At 35.3% G+C, this 21,862-nt stretch overlaps 1 protein-coding gene across 2 annotated transcripts in view; it reads left to right on the top strand.

Moving 5' to 3' along the window:
- The window catches only part of ZDHHC21 (zinc finger DHHC-type containing 21), a 76,974-nt gene that overhangs the window by 41,059 nt on the left and 14,053 nt on the right, over positions 1–21,862 (top strand). For both annotated transcript variants that reach the window (XM_021063619.1, XM_021063627.1), the window contains exon 7: positions 13,738–13,854. In XM_021063619.1, the coding sequence (XP_020919278.1) occupies positions 13,738–13,854 (117 nt within the window). The remainder of the gene's footprint in view (positions 1–13,737; positions 13,855–21,862) is intronic.

The raw sequence follows: 21,862 nt of genomic DNA on the forward strand, positions 1-21,862 counted from the left end.
TTGGATTGTTTCCATGTCCTGGCTATTGTGAATAGGGCTGCAATGAACATGCGGGTGCATGTGTCTCTTTTAAGTAGAGCTTTGTCCGGATAGATGCCCAAGAGTGGGATTGCAGGGTCTTATGGAAGTTCTATGTATAGATTTCTAAGGTATCTCCAAACTGTTCTCCATAGTGGCTGTACCAGTTTACATTCCCACCAGCAGTGCAGGAGGGTTCCCTTTTCTCCACAGCCCCTCCAGCACTTGTTATTTGTGGATTTATTAATGATGGCCATTCTGACTGGTGTGAGGTGGTATCTCATGGTAGTTTTGATTTGCATTTCTCTTATAATCCGTTATGTTGAGCATTTTTTCATGTGTTTGTTGGCCCTCTGTATATCTTCCTTGGAGAAATGTCTATTCAGGTCTTTTGCCCATTTTTCCATTGATTGATTGGCTTTTTTGCTGTTGAGTTGTATAAGTTGCTTGTATATTCTAGAGATTAAGCCCTTGTCAGTTGCATCATTTGAAACTATTTTCTCCCATTCTGTAAGTTGTCTTTTTGTTTTCTTTTTGGTTTCCTTTGCTGTGCAAAAGCTTTTCAGTTTGATGAGGTCCCATGGGTTTATTTTTGCTCTAATTTCTATTGCTTTGGGAGACTGACCTGAGAAAATATTCATGATGTTGATGTCAGAGAGTGTTTTGCCTATGTTTTCTTCTAGGAGTTTGATGGTGTCCTGTCGTATATTTAAGTCTGTCAGCCATTTTGAGTTTATTTTTGTGCATGGTGTGAGGGTGTGTTCTAGTTTCATTGCTTTGCATACAGCTGTCCAGGTTTCCCAGCAATGCTTGCTGTATAGACTTTCCTTTTCCCATTTGATGTTCCTGCCTCCCTTGTCAAAGATTAATTGACCATAGGTGTCAGGGTTTATTTCCGGATTCTCTATTCTGTTCCATTGGTCTGTCTGTCTGTTTTGATACCAGTACCACACTGTTTTGATGACTGTGGCTTTGTAGTATTTCTTGAAGTCTGGGAGAGTTATGCCTCCTGCTTGGTTTTTGTTTCTCAGGATTGCTTTGGCGATTCTGGGTCTTTTGTGGTTCCATATAAATGTTTGGATTGTTTGTTCTAGTTCTGTGAACAATGTCATGGGTAATTTGATAGGGATTGCATTGAATCTGTAGATTGCTTTGGGTAGTATGGCCATTTTTACAATATTGATTTTTCCAATCCAGGAGCATGGAATATCTTTCCATTTCTTTACATCTTCTTTGATTTCTTTGATTAAAGTTTTATAGTTCTCGGCATATAGGTCCTTTACCTCTTTGGTCAGGTGTATTCCGAGGTATTTGATTTTGTGAGGTACAATTTTAAAAGGTATCATTTTTTTTGTATTCCTTTTCTAATGTTTCATTGCTGGTATACAGAAATGCAACTGACTTCTGAATGTTAATCTTATATCCTGCCACTTTGCTGAATTTATTAATCAGTTCAAGGAGTTTTGGGGTTGAGTCCTTAGGGTTTTCTAGGTATAGTATCATATCATCTGCATACAGTGACAGTTTGATCTCTTCTCTTCCTATATGGATGCCTTTTATTTCTTTTGTTTGTCGAATTGCTGTGGCTAAGACTTCCAAAACTATGTTGAAGAGCAGTGGTGAGAGTGGGCATCCCTGTCTTGTTCCAGATTTGAGTGAGAAGGCTTTCAGTTTTTCCCCATTGAGGATTATATTTGCTGTGGGTTTATCATAAATGGCTTTGATTATATTCAGGAATGTTCCCTCTATACCCACTTTGGCGAGGGTCTTGATCATGAATGGATGTTGAACTTTGTCAAATGCTTTTTCTGCGTCTATTGAGATGATCATATGATTTTTGACCTTTTTTTTGTTAATGTGTTGTATGATGCTGATTGATTTGCGTATGTTGAACCATCCTTGTGAACCTGGGATGAACCCAACCTGGTCATGGTGTATAATTTTTTTGATATGTTGTTGGATTCGGTTGGCTAAGATTTTGTTGAGAATTTTTGCATCTATATTCATCAATGATATTGGGCGATAGTTTTCTTTTTTGGTGGTATCTCTGTCTGGTTTTGGAATGAGGGTGATGGTGGCCTCATAGAATGTCTTTGGGAGTATTCCTTCTTCTTCAACCTTTTGAAAGAGTTTAAGGAGGATGGGCACCAATTCCTCTTTATATGTTTGATAAAATTCACCTGTGAAGCCATCTGGTCCTGGACTTTTATTTGTAGGGAGTGATTTTATGACCTCTTCAATTTCATTTCTAGTGATCGGTCTGTTCAGTTGGTCTGTTTCTGCTTGATTCAGTTTTGGCAAGCTGTAAGATTCTAGAAAATTGTCCATTTCTTCCAGATTGTCAAACTTGTTGCCATACAGTTGTTCATAGTATTCTCTTATGGTTTTTTGTATTTCTGCTGTATCCGTTGTGATTTCTCCTTTTTCATTTATAATTTTGGTGATTTGGGTTCTTTCTCTCCTCTTTTTAGTGAGTCTGGCCAGGGGTTTGTCAATTTTGTTCACCTTTTCAAAGAACCAGCTCTTGGTTTTATTAATTTTCTCTATTGTTTTTTGAGTCTCTATTTTATTGATTTCTTCTTTGATCTTTATAATTTCCTTCCTTCTGCTGACTTTAGGACTTTTTTGTTCTTCTTTTTCTAATTCGTTTAGGTGGAGGGTTAAGTTGTCAATTTGGGATCTTTCTTCTTTTTTGAGAAAGGCCTGGATTGCTATAAATTTCCCTCTGAGCACTGCTTTCGCAGCATCCCATAGATTTTGAAGGTTGTGTCTTCATTATCATTTGTTTCAAGGTAGTTTTTAATTTCCGTCTTGATTTCCTCATTGACCCATTGGTTTTTTAGTAGCATGTTGTTTAGTCTCCATGGAGTAGGTTTTTTCTCTTTGCTTTTCCCATGGTTGATTTCTAATTTCATGGCATTGTGGTCAGAGAAGATACTTGAGATAATTTCTACGCTCCTAAATTTATTGAGATTCGCTTTGTGTCCCAATATGTGGTCGATTCTTGAGAATGTTCCATGAGCATTTGAGAAGAATGTGTATTCTGCTTTTTTTGGATGTAGTGTCCTGAAGATATCAATTAAGTCTAACTTTTCTATTGTTTCCTTTAGGATCTCTGTTGCTTTATTGGTTTTCTGTCTAGAGGATCTGTCCATTGATGTGAGGGGGGTATTAAGGTCTCCTACTATGATTGTATTCTCATCAATATCTCCCTTTATGTCTGTTAATATTTGTTGTGTGTATCTGGGTGCTCCTGTATTTGGGGCATATATGTTGACAATAGTAACATCCTCTCCTTGGATGGATCCCTTAATCATTAAATAGTGTCCTTCTTTGTCTTTCTTTATGCCTTTTGTTTTAAAGTCAAAATAAACAAAATAAAATTAAAAAGAAAAAAATAAAAAAGAGTCATCAAAACCATAAAATGTGGGCAAGGGATGTCAGGAGGTAAATAACCCTTTTTGTTTATATGTATGTCTCTCTTCTTAATTTTAATATATAGTAATGAAGTGTTTGAACTTACAGGACCATCAGGCTAAAACACACATTTATGGGAAGGGGTTAGCATACTTAAAAAACAGGGCAATCACAAGCCAAAACCAAATATTGCATTTGCAAAAAATGAAAAAGAAAAAACCACTCAAGCAGATAATAACAGGAGACCATCCAACCAAAAAAAAAAAAAAAAAAAAAAATGGAGAACCATAGAATCAACTGGAACACGAGGTTCAAATGGCAATAAATAATCATCTATCAATTATCACCTTAAATGTCAATGGACTGAATGCCCCAATCAAAAGACACAGAGTGGCTGAATGGATAAAAAGGCAAAAACCTTCAATATGCTGCCTACAAGAAACTCACCTTAGGACAAAAGATACATATAGATTGAAAGTGAAAGGGTGGGGAAAAATATTTCACGCCAATAGACATGACAGAAAAGCAGGAGTCGCAACGCTCATATCAGACAAAATAGACTTTAAAACAAGTCAAGTTTTCATGTCCTGAAAAGTAGAGATAGAGAGATACTATTTACCAAGATGGAGAAGCCTGGAAGAAGAGCAGGTTTTAGGAAAAACTTAAAAGTTTTTGGATGTTTACTTTGAGATGCCTGTTTGACATCCAAGAAGAGGTGTTAAGTAGACAGATACAGCACGGATTTCAGTAGAGTGGTCTGAGCTCACTAGATGATATATTTGGGACCTTTAGGTATAAAGATAGTATTTAAAGCCATGGGACCTAAAAGGAGATTTTCTAGGGAGTGAGTATATACAGACAGCAAAGAAGTCTTGACTATGCCCCAGATACTCTTTAAGTTTTCAGTCAGAAAGGTGAGGAGAAACCAGAAAGGGGACTAAGAAGGTGCAGCCAGTGAAACCAGGGAACACTGGTGAAAGAGGGCCTCAAGAAACTAGATGATATATATATTGAAGAAGAAATTACAACAGTGTCCTGTGGAATGTCAGCAAGTTGGAAGTGAAATAGAGGTATTGAAAATATAGGTATGGGGAGAGGCACAGATTGGAGGTCCCATTGAGGCTGAGAATTTATTAGCCTGGGTGGCCTACGGGGGTTAGCTGGAAAGGTAGCAGGTGGTATTCAGAGGGTGGTGTGTATGCAGTCATACTATGAGTACAGTGATGGGAAATGAACGGTAGAGGATATAGCTATAGAATTTGGGTGGAGATTAGAAGACAAGATTATTAGAAGAAATGAGTTCCGGAAATTCACAGACCAAGTGTTAGAAGAATTGTCTGCTAGATCTGACTCTTGGTTTATTTTCATTTAGCTTGCAGCAGGAGGTGATGCCACCACTGCTCCTGAGTTGTGTAACATTTTGAAATTTTAATGATACAATTCTGAAAGTTTACTGGTTAGGAATACGGGAATATTAGTTCATGTAAGTGTCCTTCTCTGCCTCTTTTGGTTTGTGTGACACATATGTCTGTCTGTGTACATGGTGCCTGACTGTTTCTTTGTCTGTGTTATCACTGCTATTACGTATGTGTAATAGTCTTCATAGGTGGTACTCTGCCTCTTCACCTATTGGGGGAGGAGACTGCTCTTTTGGCTAGCTTTTTTCCTCATTTTCATTTATTCATTCAATAAATATTTATTGAGCATCTGCCATGAGCTATAGAGAGTTCTACACTGCAGGGACTCACCATTGAACAAAACAGTCAAAAGTCCCCATCTTCAAGAAACTTATTATTGAGAGAGACAGACAGTAAATACATGTATACATACATAAATGTCAGATGGAGATAAGTACTCTAGAAAAAAATAAACCAAGGCCATAGGGAATACTGGGATTTCCTGTGGTTTGGTTCAAGGAAAAATAAGCAAATAGGCCCTGGTAAAAATAAACATGGGTCTCTGATAAAGGTGACATTTCAACAGAAACCTGAAGAAAGTGAGAGAGTAAACATGTGGATGATTTCTGGGGAAAAATTTTGCTAGGAAGCACAAATGTACTATTCCTGATGTGGGATTTTACTTGATATGTTTGAGAAATAGCAGAAAGATTGATGTGGTTGGATCAGAGTGGTCCAGGAAGAAAGTGGTTGATGATATCAGAAAGGCAGTCTGATGCCTCTTCTCTCTTTTTTTTTCCCTCTGTCTCATATCCTTTTCTTTAACTTACTTGATACTTCTTTGTCTCTCCTTTCACAGGCCATATGTCTATAACTAAATTTTATTTTTCATTTTGCTATGTGTATTTTAAGAGTTGTCTTTCTATTCTAAAATTAAGAAGTATTCTAATATTTTATATTTAAGGACTACAACTTTCTTTTTATTGTAATTTCTTTTTTGTACCTTTAATACTACAAATTATAATACGTATGTATGTGCGAAAATAAAAACATACAGCTCATTGAATGATGGCAAGGCTTCTTTGAGCAATCTTTATAAGATTTATTCTTTTTGTTACATTAGACTCAATTTACTTTTATTGCTAGGAACATTGCTACACATATTCCTAGTATTTCATTTAATGTTCAAAACTGTTTATATGTCCTTTCTATTGGTAGACATTTACATTATTTCTAGTTTGGGGCTTTACAAATAATGCTGCCAGATTCAGCCTTGTTCATGTCTCTTGCTGAATTCATGCATGTTTCACTTGGATGTCCTGCTAGAAGTGGTGGTGTTCAAAGGTTATGTGTGTGTTCCTGTAGACACTGTTAAAGTTTCCCAAAGTGGTATTATCAATTCAAAACCCCCATTGGTAGAATATATAATTTCAGGTTGTATGACAGTCTCACTAATATTTCTTCAGGTCTTCTTTTTTTCCACCAGTGGACATAATATTAATAGTATCTCCTGGAGTTCCTGTTGTGGCAGAGTGGAAACAAATCTGATTAGTATCCATGAGGATGCGGTTAGATCCCTGGCCTCACTCAGTGGGTCGGGGATCTGGCATTGCCCTGAGCTGTGGTGTCGGTCGCAGATGCAGCTTGGGTCCCATGTTGCTGTGGCTGTGGTGTAGGCCAGCAGCTGTAGCCCCTATTTGACCCCTAGCCTGGGAACTTCCATATGCCATGGGTGCGGCCCTATAAAGCAGAAACAAACAAAAAAAGTATCTACCTATTTATTTATTTAATTTATTAAAGTATAGTTTCTGTATAATATGTAAGTTATGGGTGTGCAATATAATGATTCATAATTTTTAAAGGTTATACTCCAATTGTAGTTATTATAAAATACTGGCTATATTCCTCATTGTTGTACAGTATATTCTTACAGCTTATTTTGAACCTAAAAGTTTGTACCTCTTAGTCACCTACTCCTATATTGTTCCTCCTCCCTCCCCTCTCTCCATTGGTAGCCACTAGCTTGTTTTATATATCTGTAAGTCTGATTTTTTTGTTATATGCACTAATTGGTTGTATTTTTCTAGATTCCATAGATGGTAACATAATACAGTATTTGTTTTTCTCTGTTTGGCTTATTTCACATAGCAAATGGTCTTAAAGTTTACAGTTTTGGTGGGGATGAGCAGTATTTCACTGTGTTTTAATTTGCATTTTTCCAGCAGCTACTAGTATTGAGCCCCTCTTCATACATTTACCGACCATAGGAAGTTTGTTTGGTGCAGTGTGTCTTAAGTTATTTTACCCATTTGGTAAGAGGGTTATTTGACTTTTTTTTTTCTGGTAGTAGTAGGATTTTTAAGATTTTAAGATTTGAGTGCTTTTTGATTATGTTTGTCATAAGTATCTTTTCTGTGGCTGAACTTTTCACTTTTGTAATGGTGGTTTTTGATGAATAGAAACTTTTTTTTTTTTGTCTTTTTAGGGCCACAACTGTGCCATATGGAGGTTCCCAGGCTAGGGGTCGAATCAGAGCTGTAGCTACTGGCCTATGCCACAGCCACAGCAACACCAGATCCGAGCCGTGTCTTCGACCTACACCACAGCTCACAGCAACGCTGGATCTTTAACTCACTGAGCGAGGCCAGGGATCGAACCCACAACCTCATGGTTCCTAGTCGGATTCGTTTCTGCTGTGCCACAATGGGAACTCCGATGAAAAGAAATTTTTAACTTAGCAGTCTTTTCCTTTTTAGTTAGTGCTTTGGCATTCAATTCAGGAAGTATTTTTCTATCCCTAAACCATCAATATTATTCTCCTATATTATCTCCAGGTATTATACTTTTCACATTTCCACCTGGAATTGATTTTTGTGATTCTTATGAGGTAGGTGTTGGGATTTCATTTTTTTTTTTTTTTTTTTTTTTTTTGCAGATGGATAGCCAATTGATTTAGCACCATTTATTGAAAAGTTAATTCTTTCCACTCTACTCTGCATACCTATCTTTGTCATAAACCAGGAGCCATATAAATGTATATCTGTTTCTTATTCTTTTCTAGTCCCTTGGTCTATTTGTCTATCCTTGTGGTTGCACGACATTGTTATAGCTATAGTTTTATAATAAATCTTGTTATCTAGTAGAGGAATATTTCTCCAACTTTATAAAAAATATAAATTTTATTGAAGTATAATTGATTTGCAATGTTGTGTTAGTGTCTGGTGTATAGCAAAGTGAATCAGTTATTTGTACATCCTTTTTCATATTCTTTTCCATTATGGTTTATTACAGGATATTGGAATAGTTCTCTGTGCTATACAGTAGGACCTTGTTTGTCCAAACTATATATAATAGTTTATATCTCCTAATCCAAACTCCCAATTCATCTTAGACCTTTTTTCATTATTCTTACTCCCTTTAGGAGCCTTTTCAGACATTTTCTCTCTTTTTCTCTATAAAGCTAAAGACTGGGGAAAAGATTTTGTCAGGTAGATTGATTTGTGGACGGCCACAAATTACTGTAATAGCAAAGATTTTTTTTTTCCTCCAAGAACCAATTTCTCTCTCTTGGAGGCAGTGCTACCACATTGAGAATGCATTGCAATAGAGCAAATCCTCCTCCTTGTTCTTTTTATATAGAGTCCATTGCATTTGTTTTTTCCAGTGAAGTTTAGAAACAGCTTACTTAGCAACTTACAAATCAAATAAAGCAAAGTAAAAAACTCCTACCAGTATAAACTCTACTGATGGGGGGATATTATTAGGATTTTTATTAATTCCATATGTCAGTTCGGATAGTTGACACCTGTACATTAATGAGTTTCCTGATCATAAGCATAGTATACTAGCAAGAAGAACTTGGAAACATGGGTAGTCCTGTGAAAAGTTAAGACTTTTCCTAGAAAGAATATTCATAGATTTATTAGTGAGTTCTAGCTCTATCATATATGAAAGGAACAATAATTCCAGTCTTATGCAAACTCTTCAAAAAAACAAAGAGGAAACTCTCCCCAACTCATTTTACGTATATAGCATATGCTGCATATATAACACATCAAGGATATAAGAGAAATAAAATTGACCTAGTCTTATTATGAACCTAGGTAAACAACTCAAACAAAATTTTAGCAAACTGAAGCTGATTATGTATAACCAGTCTGATTAAGTTGAGTTGATCTTAGGAATGAGAACTTGTTTTTACATTAGAAAATCAGTGAGCATATTTTATCACATTAACAGATTAGGGGGGAAAAAACCCATATGTATGAAGACAGAGATAAAATTTGGCCTCCATTCATGTTCTAAACCCTTAGCAAACTCGAACTAGAGAACTTTTTTAATGAGATGAAGGTTTCCAAAACAAGCAACCAACCAAAAACCACACACAAAAAACAGCACAATAACTGTAGTGTGCTTCATGATGAAATGTTGACCCATCCCTCTAAGTTGAGGGACAATGCATTGAGGCCTGCTGGTCCCCATCCTGATGTGAATAAACATAGTGCTAGGAAATCTAGTCAATGCAGTGAGGCAAGAGAAAGAAAGAAATGGTATAACTGCTGAAATAAATAAAACTGTCATTACTCTTAGATGATACAATTGTGTAAATAATTTATCCATAGGTTCTTTGGGATTTTTAAGGAAGTTTAAATGTGACAGTGAAACTATTTTTAAAAATCAATTTTATTTCTATATGCTAGCAGACAATGCTTTAGACAGTGAAATGAATAGCAACACCATTTATATTACAATCAAGAAAAAGGAGGTTCCTGAATTAAATCTGACTAGAGTACAAGAGTATAAGACCTCTAGGGGGAAAACTGGCTCTTAATGGAGAGAATGTTCTATGTGTGTGTGTGTCTGAGTGTGTTGTAACTTGAATCTAATTTTAAGATTTTTATTGAAATACAAATTAAAGTTGACCTTTGAACAACAACCCAGATTTGTACTGTGTGAGTCCACTTATATGTGGACATTTTTCAGTAGCAAATACTATAGTACTTATGTGACCCGTGGTTGGCAGATGGTGCTTATGCAGAGAAACTGTGGCTACTGAGGGACTATACTATGTTATATGCAGATTAACCCCCACATTGTTCAAGGGCCAACTGTATCTAGAATAATGCAATACATACTTGTTTTTTACCAAGGTATAGTTGATATACAATATTATGTTATTTTCAGGTATAAAACATAGTCAATATCTTATAGATTGTATTCCATTTAAACTTATTACAAAACAATGGCTGTATTTACCTGTGCTATATATTACATATCCTTGTTGCTTATCTATTTTACACATGGTAGTTTGTGTCTCTTAATCCCATACCAAGATTTTTTTTTTTTTTTGCTCTTTAGGGCTGCATCTGTCGCATATAGAGGTTCCCAGACTAGGGGTCTAATCGGAGCTACAACTGCCGGCCTACACGCCAGCCACAGCAATGCAGGATCCGAGCCACCTCTGTGACCTACACCATAGCTCGTGGCAACATCGGATCCTTAACCCACTGAGCGAGGCCAGGGATCAGACCTGCAACCTCATGGTTCCTAGTCGGAAATGTTTCCGCTGCGCCATGGCAGCAACTCCCCACACCAAGATATTCTTGAAAAGGAACAAGTTGGGATGACTTGGCCTATTAGGTATGGCGAATTACTACAAAGTTAAAGTGACTGAGATGTGCTGACTAGTGTAGGGATGAACAAATAAACTAAGAGAATAGAGAGCACACCTCAGACTCACACAGTGCATATGTGGACACTCGGCCTCGGGTCACTGAGGAAAGGACAGCTTTTTAAAAAACCATCCTGGAGCAATTGGGATAGTAAGAGTAAATTCAGAACTGTATGTTTCACTGTGTGAAAAAGAGTAAACATCATTTCCAGGTGGATTGGTGACCTAAATGTGAAAGGCAAAACTTTAGAAGATCATGTCAGAGAATGGCATTATTACCTCAGGCTTGGGAAAGCTTTTTTAAACAAGAAATAGAAGCACTAAAAGATGGAGTTCCCATCGTGGCTCAGTGGTAACGAACCTGACTAGACTAGTATCCATGAGGGTTCGATTCCTGGTCTCACCAGTTTGTCGGGAATCTGGCGTTGCTGTGAGCTATGGTGTAGGTCACAGATGCAACTCAGATCTGGCATTGCTGTGGCTGTGGCATAGGCTGGCAGCTACAGTTCTAATTTGACCCCTAGCCTGGGAACTTAGCATATGCTGTGGGTATGGCACTAAAAAGACCAAAAAAAAAAAAAAAGAAAGAAAGAACTGAAAACAAATACTGCTAATTTGGACTACATTAAAATTAAGAACTTGCAGTTATCAGAAGCTACCATAAAGAGAAGGCAAAAGTAGACTCAGAGTAGGAGAGGATATTTGTAATACATAACTGAAATGTAACATCCAAAATGTCTGAAGAACGAATCAGCAACCTTTACCTTTAAGGTAGAGATGAGGGGAGAGGATGTGATGGGAAAGCCTCTGCGGGGTTTCAAATCTTCTCATTCTTTTCTCTAAATTGAACTTGTGTTTTATGCATTTATCACATTTCTCAACCAAAAAAGTGAAAGAAATGAAAACCATAAAGAGATACAGTTATTGTATTAGTTTTCTAGGGCTGACTTAACAAAGTACCATGGATGGGGGGGAAAGTAGGGCATAAACAACAGAGCCTCATCTCTTACAGTTCTTGAGGCTGAAGTCCAAGACTAGCATGTCCAGTGGGCTTGGCTTCTCTCTCCTGGCTCTCAGGCAGCACCTTGTCACCCAGTCCTCGCACAGCATTCCCTCTGTGCTTGAGCATCCACGGTGTCTCTTTGTGTTTTTGAATTTCCTCTTCCTATAAGGATACTAGTCAGATTGGATTAATGCCCACCCGAAGGGCCCCATTTTGAATGTATTCTCCTCTTTTAAAGGCCCTGTCTTCAAGTACAGTTGCATTCCGAAGTACTGGGAGTTTAGGACTTCAACATATGAATTTGTGGAAAGACACAATTCAGCCATGACACTGGTTATGTAGTAAGGATTTGTTTTGTCAATTTGGCCACACCTGAAGCATGAGGAAATTCCTGGCCAGGGATCAAAGCCATGCCACAGCTGTAACCAGAGCCACAGCAGTGACAATACCAGATGCCTAACCCAGTGAGCCACAAGGAACTCCTGTAGTAGACATTTGAATAGTACATGAGTACTTAAGTTTCTCAAGCCAATTTTTGGATTCAAAGTGCTAGATCCAAAAAAATCTAAGATGGAAGTCAGGATGTTGTGCTCTGGAGAACTATGTTAAATGACTCAAAATATGAATTTAGTACTGAGGTTAATTATAGTTGGAATGCATGAAAATGTAAGCATGATAAAAAAGCACTTTCTGAATTATGTTACTATGTTACACAAATGCTCTTAAACATAAACATGCAATTAGTTGCACGTTTAGATGAATAAATGTAATATTTTAAGTAGATCATTTAGTTTCATCTTTACCCCAAACATTTATAAATCTAGTTGGCAAAAATTTTTTTAAATCTTTTCACTGGGAGAAGAGAGGATGCATTTTATTTGGTCATATATGGCACAGGTTTTCCTTAACAGTGGGGTTACATCCTGATAAACCCAACCTACATTGAAAATATCCCAAGTTGTACTCTCTTTAAATCAAAAAATTGTGAGGTGAACCATAGTAAATTGGGGACCATCTGTATTTTTATTATAGTTTAAGTTCTACTATAACATGGTATATGCATTCCTAAAGTTCACTCCAATATGCAAAATCATGCAATGAAAACCATAGTGCCTATGGGAAAATGAAGGCACAAAACTCAGAAACTTTGTCAGTAACACTTAAAAATGTACCTAATAAAATCAGCAGTTTTATGCATTAACTAGTTAAGAAATACGCAAATAGTATATAATTGCATGTTACCTTGAAAGAGACCTGAGGTTTTCCTGTGGAAGTGGGCATCAGAAGGTTTGCATAATGTGAGTTATTGCAAAGTGATGGAAGCAGAGTTATGAAATTGGAGGGAAAATTTTAATACCAGATGTGGGTGAGTGTGGATCATAACACATAGCAAATTGAGGAGCTGGTGAATGTTTGAGGAAGTCTGTTATGTGTATTCCTGCGTGGCTCAGTTTAGCTGGGTGAAGTTTTATTGTTCATCTAGGGTTTCTTGCAGATAAAAATCACACGTAAACACAAAAGTCTAGTTATGCTCAAATTGTTGCTTATTGTATTGATCATGTTGGAACGTATGTGTGTTCGCAAACAGCATTATAGCAGAACTTACTGTTCCTAACTTTTTATATCACTCATAACTCCATCTTGTCATTTTTATATGTTTTGTAAAGGTTCTGCATTAAGCTCTTTTTACTGAAGTTTTGTAATGACTGCCTGATATGCCACTATTACATAGCACCATAAGTGTCTTAGAGAATTTTAAGTTTTTTCCTGGTTAATAAATTGAGTGGTTTGGGTGTGGAATCAGAGTTTTGCTTGAGTCTGGTAGATGATCACTGTGCGACATAAAAAAGCATCATTTGGGGTTCCCTTTGTGGAACAGAGGGTTAAGAACCCAACTAATATCCAGGAGGATGCAGATTCGATTCTTGGCCTCGCTTAGTGGATTAAGGATCTGGCATTGACACGAGCTGCAGTATAGGTCACAGCTGTGGCTCGGATCTGGCGTTGCTGTGGCTGTGGTGTAGGCCAGCAGGTGAAACTGATTCGACGCCTAGCCTGGGAACTTCTGTATGCTGCACGTGTGGGCCTAAAAAGACAAAAAAAAAAAAAAAAAAAAAAAACCAATACGAATAATAAGGGAAAATTGTTAGGACCCAATTATTGATCATTATTCCAACTGTAAGCAATTTTTGAATGGTTTTTTCAGACTTTCTTTTTTTTCTTCTTATAAGGACCTCTTCGTTGTTAGACATGAATTGGCCATAATGAGACTAGCTGCCTTTATGGGCATTACAATGTTAGTTGGAATAACTGGACTCTTCTATACACAACTAATTGGCATCATCACAGTAAGTATATTTTTAATGTAATGTGTTTATGAACATATTCCCTAATTATGAATTTAATTCCAAAAAGTGACAGAAAGTTTAGAAGTTAAAGGAGAAAATTACCTGTATTCATTTATATGTTCCCATTTCCATATGCCTGTGTAATTTTAAAGTAGTTATAGTCAGTGTACAAAGTATATATATAATTTTGTATCCTGCTTTTAAAAATTAGCTTAAATTATTTTTTTATATGGCTACAGACTTCATGTTTATAGTTTTTAATAGTTGGATATACTATTCAGGGAAGCTACCATATTTTACCTATTCATATTTCTCTTGATCAGTGTCTAGTATAGGGTCCTTTATTTCCCTATATTACAAATAACACTTTGAACATCTCTTTTTCTCTTTAAACTATCTATTTAAGGTAAATTCCAAAAAAGGGAGTTGCTGGTAGAAATATTTTATTATTAATCAAGTTTCTTTTTTTGCATGTATTTATTAGACAAATGGAATGTATCGCAACAGAAACGATTTTTAAAGTGAGAAAATTAAGTATTTAAAAGTTTGGAAATGCACTGCACTGTAGAAGATGTAGAGTATATAGGCTTTCTTGTATGTTATTGGTGGGGTGTAAATTGGTATAACCTTTTTGAAGGGAACATTGTCATTGTCTATCAAAATTTAAAATGCTCAGCTCTTTTGATCAACCTCTAGATTTTTTTTTCACATGTGTGTAAATGTGTATGTTAAAAAAGATCTTCATTATTATGTATAACGTATATATTGTGTATAAAATCTTAAGTGTTTACCAGAATATATTCAGTGAAGAAAATGTAGGAAAAAATGTATCAAAAATCATTATAAAGCAACAACAATCAAGAAAGTGTGGTAATGGCATAAAGCTAGACATATATGTAAATGAAATAAAATTGAGAGTCCAGAAATATACACATATATCTATGGTCCATTGATTTTCAGCAAGAGTACCAAGACTATTAAGTGGGGGAAAGGTAGGTCTTTTCAACAAATGCTGCAGGAACAACTAGGAATCCACATGCAAAAGAACGAAGTTAGGCCCTTGCTTCATACCTTATATGTGTTAACTCCAAATGGAACGTGGAGCTAAATGTAGGTTCTAAAATTAGAAAACTCTTAGAAGAAAACATAGGATTAGGTGATAGTAAATCTTAGACTAGGAAATAGTATCCTAGATATGATACCAGAAGTGCAAACAAAGAAAAAAAGGGGTAAGTTGGGCTTAAAATTATAAACCTTTGTGCTTCAAAGGACACACTATCAAGGAAGTGAAAGGACAGCTCACAGAATAAGAGAAAATAATTGCAAATCTTTTATCTGATAAGGGACTTGTATCTAGAATAGAGAAAGAACTATTATAATTCAATAATAGAAAGACAAGCTAATTAAAGCATGGGAAAAGGATCTGAGTAGATATTTTTTCAAAGAAGATACAAATGGACAATAAATATATGAAAAGATGCTCAAAATCATTAGTCATCAGGGAAATGAAAATCAAAAGTATAATTAGGTATCACTTCTCACATACTCTAGGAGGCTATAATAAAAAAAGAAGATAGTAACAACTGTTGATGAGGATGTAGAGGAATCAGAACCCTTATACACTGCTAGTGGGAATGTAAAATGGTGCAGATACCTTAGCAAACAGTCTGGCAGTTTTTTAAAAAGTTAAACATACGGTTATCTTTTGATTCAGCAATTCTACTCCAAGGTGTATACCCAAGAGAAATAAAATATGTGGCCACACAAAAATTTGAACATAAATATTTACAGCAGCATTAACCATAATAGATCAAAAACTGAAAGCATTATACATACCTATCAGCTGATGAACAGATATACAAAATATGGTATATCCATAAAATGGAATATTATTTGGCCATAGAAAGATGAGAGCACTGATATATGTGGTAACATGGATGAACCTTGAGAGCATTATGTATGATTCCATTTATATGAAGTATCCAGAATAGGCAAGTCTATAGAGACAGAAAGTAGATTAGTGGTTGCATGGGGTTGGGGAGCTAAGGGGGCTGAAGATGATGGCTAAAGGATACAGTGTTTCTGTTATGGGGTGGTGGACATGTTCTGAAATTGGTTGTGGTGATGTTTGCATGACTCTGAACATATTAAAAAGCCTTTGAATTGTACATTTTAAGTGGGCGAATGGTATTGCATGTGACTTGTATGTCATAATGCTGTTACTAAAAGTATTTATAGCATAAGTTAAATGTTAGTTTTATTCATTTGCTCATATTCATTTGTTTACTCATTTTGTGTATGGTTTGTTGATACCATTTGTGTGTTTTCTGTTAAAGTGTCCTTTTATGGATTAAGAAACGTTAATTAAAAACATTAACTTTCAAAAAAAGAAATAATGTGGAGATAACTGTCTATCTCTATCCCTCCATCTATATGCAAAGACTCTTTCTGGAAAGATGCATGAGATACTAATAATGGTACTGGCCTCTGAAGAGAAGAACTGGAAGAATGCACTCAGAAATGGAAGGAAAACATATTTATTGTGTAACCTTTAAATATTTTATAAGCTTTCTCCCCTAGATTTTATAGGACAATTTTTAACCACACAGGAAATTTTGAAGAATTTTACAGTGAATACTCAACCACAATTAACATGTTAGAATTTTTGCTTTATCTCATTTCAAACTGTCCATCTCTCAATCCATTGTATGTTGTAATACCTTTCAAAGTAAATTGAAGACATCTGATAGTTCGCCACACAAATCATTAACTTGAGCTCAATGCTCATTAATATTTTTTTCCTTTGAAGCAAAATTTACATACAGTGAAAGGCTTAAATGCACACATATGCAACCTCATGCCTCCTATCAGTAAATCCACATCCTCTGCAGAGGCAGCATTCATTTGGTTTTTGTTCTCTGTCATAAATCTATATTAGTTACAGAATTTCATAATATCCATTTATGTAACATAGTCTTCTTTCATTCAATATAATGTTTTTTGATTCATCTATGTTGCATTGATAATTTTTATTGCTGAGTAGTATTCTATTCTATGACTATACCATAATTTGTTTATCCATTCTATTGGTAGACAACCAGTCTGGTTCTGGATTTTGGCCATTATATATAAAGATGTTCTGAACATTCTTGTCCAAGTTTTTGATGGAAACATGTTTTCATTTTTTTAGGTAAATATCTAGGAGAAGAATTGCTGGTCACTTAAGATGGTATATCTTTTTTTGCATAAGAAACTTCCGAACCTTTTTCCCAAGTGACTGTACCATTTTGCACTCTCCCCAACAGTGTTTGAGAATTCTGGTTTCTCTGAATCCTGGTCAACATTTGTTGTTGTCAGTGTTTTTAACTGCAGTTGTTTTTAATAGTATCTCATTGTTTTAATTTACATTTCTTTTTGTTGTTGTTGTTATGGCTACACCCATGGCATATGGAAGTTCCTGGGCCAGGGAGTAAACTTGGGCCTTCCCAGCAATCTGAGCCACTGCAGTCGGATTCTTAACCTACTTGGCCACAGCGGGAACTCCAAATTTACATTTCTTTGACAACTAATGATATTGAACATTTCATGTGCCTATTGGCCATTCATGGATTGTATAACATCTATTTAATTAAAAAAATTTTTTTTTGTCAAGGTGTAGTTGATTTAAAATGTTGTGTTAAGATTCAGATGTAATGCAAAGTGGTTCAGTTTTTTATATACATTCTTTCTTCAGATTCTTTTCCACAATAGAGTATTACAAGATAGTGAATATAGTTCCCTGTGTGTACAGTAGGTCCTTGTTGGTTATTTTATATGTAGTAGTATTCATATTTTAATCCCAAACTCCTAATTTATCCCCCTCTCCTCCTTTGGCCTTCAGTGACCATAAGTTTGTTTTCTGTTTGTGAGTCTACTTCTGTTTTGTAAATAAGTTCATTTGTATCATTTTTTTAGATTTTACATATAAGCGTATATCATATGATATTTATCTTTCTCTGACCTACTTCACTTCGTATGATAAGCTGCATCCTTGTTGCTGCAAGTGGCATTATTTCATTCTTATGACCAAGTAATATTCCATTGTATAAATACACCACATCTTCTTATCCATTCATCTATTGATGGACATTGAGATGGTATTCATGTCTTGGTTATTGTAGCTGCTGTGAACTGGGGGGCATATATCTTTAAAATTATAGTTTTCTCTGGATTTTTGCCCAGGGATCATAGTTTAAATATTTTTATTATTATTTAATACCTTGAAATATTTTCTAGCATCTCTTGTGATTTATCTCATGATGATAAATAACATGGTATTAATCACGTTGTTGCAGACGAGAGTAGGTCTTCCCCTAATATCTTTTTTCTCTGCTTTTATACTGATTCATAACTACTTTATAGTCTGTTCAAAAGTCTCATTGGCTGGATTATGCTTGCATTTTTTGAATTTCTCCTTTTGAGTTTACTCAAATCATTGGTATATATTTATATCCCCTGTAATGAAATTTCTTCCATTTTCCCCAATTTTCATGGTAATAATTGGAAATGGACATTTGAGGGCATTGCTATTAAGATTACAGGTCACTTAAGAGAGCTCTCAGAGGTGTATAGCTGAGAGTTACAGTTTCCTTCTCACCAAAGTAGCCCTAGCAGCTTCAGAAAGTGGGGTTTAGCAACAAAGGCTTCAAGATCTCTTAAGAATTGGGTTCCTACTTTAAAATTTTAGTATTCACTTCTGAGTTGGACATAAAGTTATCTATAATATATTTTGTTCTTTAAAGAATATATATAGTATCAGATTCCTTTCTGACTCTATTCCACACCACCATGTTTTTTTTTTTTTTTTTTTTAGAAACATTCCTCTTTATTGCTGTAGTGTTTTTTTTTTTTTTTTTTTTTTTTGTTGTTGTTGTTGTTGTTGCTATTTCTTGGGCCGCTCCCGCGGCATATGGAGGTTCCCAGGCTAGGGGTCGAATCGGAGCTGTAGCCACCGGCCTACGCCAGAGCCACAGCAACGCGGGATCCGAGCCGCGTCTGAAACCTACACCACAGCTCACGGCAACGTCGGATCGTTAACCCACTGAGCAAGGGCAGGGACCGAACCCGCTACCTCATGGTTCCTAGTCGGATTCGTTAACCACTGCGCCACGACGGGAACTCCCACACCACCATGTTAATATTAATTTTCAAATTGTATGATTTTTCTCTTTTGCTATAGTATTGAACATTTCATTGTCTTAAGATAGGAAGATTGGCTCTGATGTGATATTTCTAAAACTGAGTAGAAACCACATTTGTTTAATGATGCTTTCTTCCAGAGTCTCTTCTCTTTCTGTATACATTTAGTACCCTCTCAGAAGTCTTGTGTGCTAGACATGTCTGATGTCTGTAGAAATTATACATTTGTAAAACATTTTTTAAAATGCAAATATTTGTAAGTCTGGCCTTTAGTCACTGTATTTCCTCTTGAATCCAAGTACTTAAAAAAATTACAGTAAATTTCAACTCCATTTACCTAGCCTTTCATAGTGAAATTCAAGTATTACTCTTTTTAATTAAAAAAAAAATTTTTTTTTTTAAGGTTTCCAGAATGTACTTCTTTCCACATTGGTTTAAGGTTCTTTTAAGGCTTACAATTTAAAGTTGTTAACACATTCAGCATTTAATTTTAAATCAAATGAATTATTAACATTTAAAAATAATATTTAGTATTTAAAGTTTTAAATATGGATTTTGCTTATTTTATAAAATATGCTTTCTGTCTCAATTTTATTAAAAAAACTAAAATTAATACTACTTATGGGATATTTCACATCTGGACATGTTCATATTTCACATCTGGACATTTATAACTTGAATCCATGGATCTCTCTTTACAGTGTGAAAGAAGTGATGAATTTGTCACGTAGCATAGGAAGGAAAAGGGGGAAAAGGAATCAGATTATGTGTAACCCTTCCACAGTAGTTTTCCTCCTTCCCCTACTCCTGCACCCCAAAGACCAAGAGGTATTTTGGGAAAACACTGGTAGAGGTCTTACTTCATTATAGAAACTGTGTAAGAACATAGCTTGATACAGGCCTGTTATACAACCAGCAAGTGAAACAGGTGCTGTCTCTTTTTAGGTTTAAACTGAGCTTTTGAGGAAGCAGCATATTAATTTTTCAGTAATTTTTTCCCATTATTTGTTCTTACTTGGAAAAAGAAATGATTTCTCTTCTGTATAAGAGGAAAAATCTCATCTTATTGATAGTAGAAGGTAACAGGATAATCATAGTAATGATAATCTGATGTCATTTTAGACCTAGCAAGAGCAGATTATCTGTGACCCAGATAAAATAATTAAAAATTACTTACATTTAAAAATAGTGGATTTCTAATCCCATTTTCAAGGTTAAAAGATCTCAACACAACCAGATGTTTCTGTGGAATAGACTTATCTTAAACCCAATTTTAAAGGATTACCTTTGATTGTTTTTTAGATTTAATTTTAAATAGGATTTAAAAATATACCTTTGTTCCTTTTTACTAAAATTAATATTGAAGTTAAAAGGGTTTTCAGAGCAGTCTTTGAAGGTTCTTTATTTAGGGAACAGATTATTCTGATTATTCCTTACTTAGACTGTTTAGCCTTTTTGTTTGTTAGTTGTTGAATGAAATGGATAGTGATGTTATTATTGTAATTGATGTTGTCAGAATTTTTTATTCTGTGAACAGTAGTTCACACACAGCCAAGAATAATGTCCATTCTGATGAGCACCAGTCCTAATAGTGCTGGGTGATTGTTTTAGTCATGTTTTCAGTTGCTGGGCTTGGAGAGAGTTAATCAAGAAGCGCTGTAACAGCTGGTACAGCGCCTTCTGGTGCGTTCTGACAGTGAGCTATTGTATACCATGACACCGCTCTGACAGTTTATCTGAATTTTGTATACAAGCATTTTTGTTTTCGGGGTACCATGGAGTTTGTGTAAAAGCTTAAGCTTTTGATGGTGTCTCTAGAGCTTAGTGCTTTTCTCACTTGTGGTGAGGTTGAGGGTTAGTTGGGAAAGATATGTTTTGCAAAAGGCTTTAAATTCTCAAAGAAAACAAATGAGCTTTTTAGATTTGGTCTCACAGGTACTATTGTTGGATGCTACTTGAATTACTAAAGATAGCTTAAAGCAAAGCTTTTCAAAGTAAAAGGAGAAAATGTTTCCTCCCCCTTAATACTGGCTCATGATTACCTAAATAAATATAGAGAGAATCACAAATGCAGGAGTGACTTAAACTTGATTATGTCAAACGGTGAAAAGTATCTTATATTCAAAACGTTAATTTAAATGAGATTATCTGTTAAATAGCATTCTTACTAATCAATTAGTGGACTTACATGCCTTTTAATATGTACCCAGAAATGTAGTCCTGAGATTATTAATCCTTAAAATGAAATTTTGCCAAGTATCCCGCTGAATCAGTGTGTTGAATTAACAGCATTCAGTACAATCTCTGTACAAATTATGTTTGGTTTACTCAATTCCAAATCAGCATTGCAAATATGGGAATCATTGCTAATTATGCTGAACCCAGCTCACTTGCATTTCTCTAAAGGCAGCCCAGTACAGCATTTCTTCCTTTTTGAATTATATTTTTGTTTAATAAAAAAGATTTCTAATGGAGGATTTCTAATTATAACATTATAGGAAGTTTCTTTTCAGTAGCTTTTAAAAACCTAGAAAAATCATTAAAACTTAAAATGCTGTTTCTTATATGCTTTTAATGTCATATTCTAATATAGGCTATAATATTTTTTTGAATTTTGGATACAGTAGAAAACTTTATAGAAATTAGATTCCCCATCACCAAGGAATTGGTTTAAATACATACTAAGTTACAATGCATAGTAATAAAAAAGCTTTCTTTCTAAAATGTCTAATATAATTATTATCTGTGTAGTTGGATTGCTCTTTAGCATAAATATGTTCTTATGTGAAAATGTGTTTATATTGCATCATCTCTTTCACTCAGTGTAATA

Source organism: Sus scrofa, chromosome 1, assembly GCF_000003025.6.
Source record: "Sus scrofa isolate TJ Tabasco breed Duroc chromosome 1, Sscrofa11.1, whole genome shotgun sequence".
NCBI lineage: Eukaryota > Metazoa > Chordata > Mammalia > Artiodactyla > Suidae > Sus > Sus scrofa.